We start from the raw sequence: 5,186 nt of genomic DNA, 5'->3' as shown, positions 1-5,186 counted from the left end.
GAGGAAAGGGGGGGAGGAAAAAAAAACCAAAAACTTAGCGGAAACTTCTCAGAGAATGCTCCAAAACTCAGCAGTGCTTCTGGTGCTGGTGATCAGTGCTTCTGCAACCCATGAGGCGGAGCAGAATGATTCTGTGAGCTCCAGGAAACCCCGGGTGGCAGCTCAGAACTCAGGTAAGCGGCAAACCCAGGACCGGTTTCTCCCCCAAAGAGCTGTCCTCATTTGCCTCTCGCTTTTGCAACGGTGTCTGTGCCGGCTGATCTTGATAATAAATGTGCTTCATGCCTGATGGCCCTAAACTGCCAGGGTAATGCAATAGCCTTAGGAAGTGGAGCTCCTTTGTTTAATAAATTGCACGCAACTAACGAAGAAGCTGGGCGCTCTGCTGAGGGTATTTCATTGCATAAGCCTAGCCTGATTGCCTGAAATCTGGCACGTACCCTCTTCGGCGGGGAGGGGGCGGGGAGAGGCTTGAATGTTGGCATGCTTCACAGCGCTCTCTATACTTCCAGAAGCCAACGCTGATCTTAAGGTGAGACATGACTGGGCTGATGCCCCTCTTTCTTCACCCTCAAGACCCTGTAACTTGACTTCCCCACCCCTTCGGAGAGCACGCCGAAATCTCCCCCTGCAGATTGATTTACGGAGCCATAGCCCTCAAGTCTGACAAATCCTGAGCAGATTCAGAGACAACCCTACCCATCCCACCCCCCACACTGCTCCTCCTCTTCCTCCCGGCTCGCTCGCTCTCGGGCTCCATTCAGGCGCCCATGCCGCCCTTGGCCAGCGAGCCCCTGGGAAAGGAGTATTTGTGAAACGTAGGAGCTGTATCTCCTAGGGAAGGTCTCGCTCTAGTCCTGACTCCGGGAGCAGTTCATCCTGTACTAGCTTGGCCTCCAAGGGAAGAGAGTCCTTAGGAAGCCGGCACCGGCACCTCTGCCTTCTGACTTTGCTCGCCTGCCTGGCTCCCCATTCATCGCCGCCTCGCTCCCCCAACTGTCAGCAGAGCTGGGATCGCAGGTGTCCAAATGCTGCAGACGACGCTCCCCTCGCAAGAGCAGGTCCCTGCCGCGAGCAGGCTGTGCTCACTTCCTTTTGTACTTAGTTGCTATAGAGATGCAGTGATTCACAATTCGAGCTTGCCTAAAACAATAGCCGCCCTAATGCATATTAAAACTGCTCAAAGCAAAGTTATAATTTGAACCCGTGAAAATATATAATTAGGGAAATGACTTGTAACATCCCAGAGGCTGCGGGTGGTGGGAGGGGGAGGGGACGCCTAACCGAACCGTGCTTTTGATCTCGGAGGAGAATCCTATGGCATGAAGGCTGCAGATCATTTCTTGCAGAGCTGCCTGCCAGAACACCCCCTTCTGGAGGAGAGAAATTACTTTTATGGGAGATCTTATCCAGAATGTAGAAAGCCTCATGCAAGTTCTTTGCGGTTTTCTTCCAGTCTTGCACAAGGGGTGCCTCGGCCTTTTTATTCCATACCTTTCTCTCTCATTCTCTCTCTCTCATTCTCTCTCTCTCCCTCTCTCTCTCTCTCTCTCTCTCTCTCTCTCTCTCTCTCTCTCTCTCTCTCTCTCTTAAAAAAATGGCTTTTAATATGAGAGACATTGTGCATACCTCTAAGCACTGTCCTGTGGTGGGGGTGGGGGTGAAACATGGATGGCTCAAATTCCCATCTGCCAGTATGAAGGTAAGTTAAAAGCCCTAATTCGGAAGGGACTCCTGGCAAATTCTTCTCCGCCATTTAGACTAAAATTCCATCCTTATTACTCTGGAGTGCATCTTCGGGAGCCAAATGGACTCCCTGGCCCTTGCACCTCCTAACCCTGACCACCAGCCACGGCTTTGCCTCTCCTGCTTGCAGGCTCTAAGTGATGCCCGTTGGCTCTGCAGAGCTGTTTCAAGCATCGTGCATCCCACGGACTCCAACCTGCCTCTCCTGCCCCCCAAACTGTGGCAATGGTGAGGCCGGAGCATGTAGCCCAGAGGGAAAACACATTCCCTCTCCTTTAAGTGCCCTGGCTCTTATAAGCCAAAGGGATCCACCTGGCCCCTCCGTTTCTCACCACCCACCCCTCTCAGTGAGTCTATCTACTGGCCCCTCACAGACACCTGCTCTAAGTTCTTCTGACCCCATGTCCTTGAATGTTTCCACCACACCAACTTGACCCATTGGAACCACCCTCTCGTCTGACTCAGATTGGACGGGCTTGTCTTTTTCAGCTGAAGTGGTTCGCTGCCTCAACAGTGCCCTGCAGGTTGGCTGTGGGGCTTTTGCATGCCTGGAAAACTCCACCTGTGACACAGATGGGATGTATGACATCTGTAAATCCTTCTTGTACAGCGCTGCTAAATTTGACACTCAGGTAATAAGACCTTGACCCCTTACTCCCACTGGCTGCTTGTCTTTAACAGTGTGTTAGACTATTGTGCTTAGGAACCAGTCTTGTAGGGAACCAGCTCCCCTTCCTAGACTCCCCACTCTAAATTCTCATCTCCGATGTGTGTAGTACACACACACTCTCACACACACACACACACACACACACACATTTTTGGCCTGGATATAAGTTCTATAGAAGACATTCCCCACCCACTCTTAAGGCACGATTGTAACATGCTGACAGAGGCTGTCTTATAAGGCAGGGGTGCTTTATCAAGAGGAAATAAAAATATTCTTCTAACAAATAAGTTCTTCTCACTGTATGGTCTGGCATACTAACTACTAGTTTGTAGTTTGAGTTATCGAAGTGTCAATCCCAAGTATACAAAGCCATGTTATGGCTATTTTTAAGCTCTAGGGTGGTAGTTTATAGTTCCTCTCTTTTTTTCCCCTCTTGTCTCATTTTATTTCTATGGAGCTCCGTTTTCAAGGTAGTCTCAGAGAGTAGGGACATTTTTTCATCCTGGCCACACACACAGTTTTCTCATTGCAAGGACATGCAGATGGCACAGGACAGTGCCAGGTGCCCCCTAAGTTCCACACATTGTAGGCCCTGTCCTCTCTTGTCAGCTCGAGCTAAAGGCTTTCCTCCAACCCCTTTCCCTGGCAGGGAAAAGCATTTGTCAAGGAGAGCTTGAAGTGCATCGCCAACGGGGTCACCGCCAAGGTCTTCCTCGCCATTCGGAGGTGCTCCACTTTCCAGAGGATGATTGCCGAGGTGCAGGAGGAGTGCTATAGCAAGCTGAACGTGTGCAGCATCGCCAAGCGGAACCCCGAAGCCATCACAGAAGTCGTGCAGCTCCCCAACCACTTCTCCAACAGGTACAAAACGAGTCTACTTCTTTGGCAATTAGGGTGGAAGAGGGAGTGGTTGGCTGGCAGAGCCAGACTCAGAAGGGGGTTTAAATTGCCACAGTCATGCTCTTATTTTAGCTTGCAGTCTTCCCAGCTTTTGCAGGAAAAATGTGTTTGCGATTGGTTGTGACAGCTTAAGCAGGCTGGATTTTTTTTTTTTACTGTTATAGGAAAAGTCTTTCCATGTAGCTAATAGAAAGCTTCATTTTCAGCAACCCTAGGTATATTTTCATGGTCAGTTTCTTGCCATAAGCCTGAAGGGAATGATGAAGTTTATGAAAACCAGCTTTTGAGACATCAAATTTGGCTGAATGACTATGCACAATACAATTAGCCATTATAAAAACTCTGGTCAAATGTCATAATGCAGTCCTTTAAGCCTGCATGCATTCTGAGTGAGCCCCACGCCCAATCAGATATTTCACTAGGTAGCCGAGAGCAAGCCATCTCACTTCCCCGGGACTGACATTTCCTTTGTGAAAAGTGAAGTGGCTAATCTAGATGATTCCCACGTTCCCTTCCAGGTCAATGTTATCCCGTTCCTCTAGTCCTAGATTTCCTGGAATGATGTCCCGGTGACTCCCCAGATTACATTCTCACCTTATGTGGCCCAAAGCCACTGAGCTGGTAATGCCTAAGCATCGTGCTTTTCAGTGCCCCTGGCTCAGTCTTCACCAGCCAGTAGCGAACACCTAACACATGAGAGGGATGACATCCTCACTTCATGGCCTAGAACGTTCCCAGAAAGACCTGGGCTTCCTCAGGCGTGATCAAGTTAAGAGAGATACTGGTGGGGCTGGCATGGAGGGATGGTCAAGTTCAGTCTACTGCGATGCCCCGCTGGACTAAAACTTGACTCTCAATCCTGAAGTGCTATGATTCTTTGTCTCTCCAAACAAATCCTCACATATTCACAAAGATCAGTCCTATTCATGTCACTCCGACTACCTGGGAGCTAATGCGGACTTAACTTGATTAGTTTCCCAGCCAGGGGCTGCCACCCTTCCTCAGACAGTGGCAACAGCCTACCCCTCTGGGGTTTCCCAGAGATTCAGGCACATTCATAAGGGCAACAGGGAGGTGAGGAAAGGAGCTCCTTCGTCGGGAAAGGTTAAGCCCCCTGACATTAAAACTTTGTAAAATTTCCGATTCACTCTTAACTACAGGTCAGTGCTCTTCAGAACCTGGTGTCAATTAATAAACATCCTTTGTTTGGACCTTGAAAGCCACTGTGCCATGGGTCCTCACTGATTTCCTCAAGACAGGAAAAGCATATCCAGCATTGATCTCAAATGGCCTGTCTCTTTATATTGACTTCGGTCTTAAAATTCTCATAGGAAGATTCTTATTACATCTGGGGGGAGGGGGGGAACCTGGCTAATTGCTGGAGACACCCTTCACCAGAAGGAAGAGAATTAAAGAGTGCTTAGTCTGACCTGGGGCTAGGGATAAAGGATGCTGCTTGTATAGTAGCTGAGGGGTAGGAGTATGTTAGCAAAGCCATTATTATATATGTTGATCTTTAAGGACCTGATGACAATTCATGATCTATAATGTGGCATGTAACCAATTTGAGGCATTGCTCATCTATTTGAAGTGAGCATCGCCCTCCATGATGAAGGTAGATGTCTATGGAAAGGAGGCACAGATTCTAGACTGGTGATCCTGACTACCTCAGAAGAGACCAGTAATCCTTTTAATCGGGCCATTATTAGTTTCATTTAGTGCCTCATCTCACCACCCTTAGAAAATGGTCACATATCTTTCTTTAATCTTAGGGGAATCACAGGTATTAGGAAAGTGGGGTGAGGGATGGCCACTCCTGAAAGATCAGAACCTTCCATGCAACTCTTACCTTTCTCCAATTATTTCACTT

At 48.7% G+C, this 5,186-nt stretch overlaps 1 protein-coding gene across 1 annotated transcript in view; it reads left to right on the top strand.

Moving 5' to 3' along the window:
• Window positions 1-6: 6 nt before the first annotated feature.
• Window positions 7-5,186, top strand: part of STC1 (stanniocalcin 1) — a 12,590-nt gene continuing 7,410 nt past the window's right edge. The window contains exons 1-3 of the mRNA XM_006771924.2: window positions 7-173; window positions 2,236-2,378; window positions 3,066-3,277. Coding sequence (XP_006771987.1) covers window positions 56-173; window positions 2,236-2,378; window positions 3,066-3,277 — 473 coding nt within the window. The 5' untranslated portion in view covers window positions 7-55. The remainder of the gene's footprint in view (window positions 174-2,235; window positions 2,379-3,065; window positions 3,278-5,186) is intronic.

Source organism: Myotis davidii, unplaced genomic scaffold, assembly GCF_000327345.1.
Source record: "Myotis davidii unplaced genomic scaffold, ASM32734v1 scaffold1166, whole genome shotgun sequence".
NCBI lineage: Eukaryota > Metazoa > Chordata > Mammalia > Chiroptera > Vespertilionidae > Myotis > Myotis davidii.
This window is presented reverse-complemented; position numbering and strand designations above follow the sequence as displayed.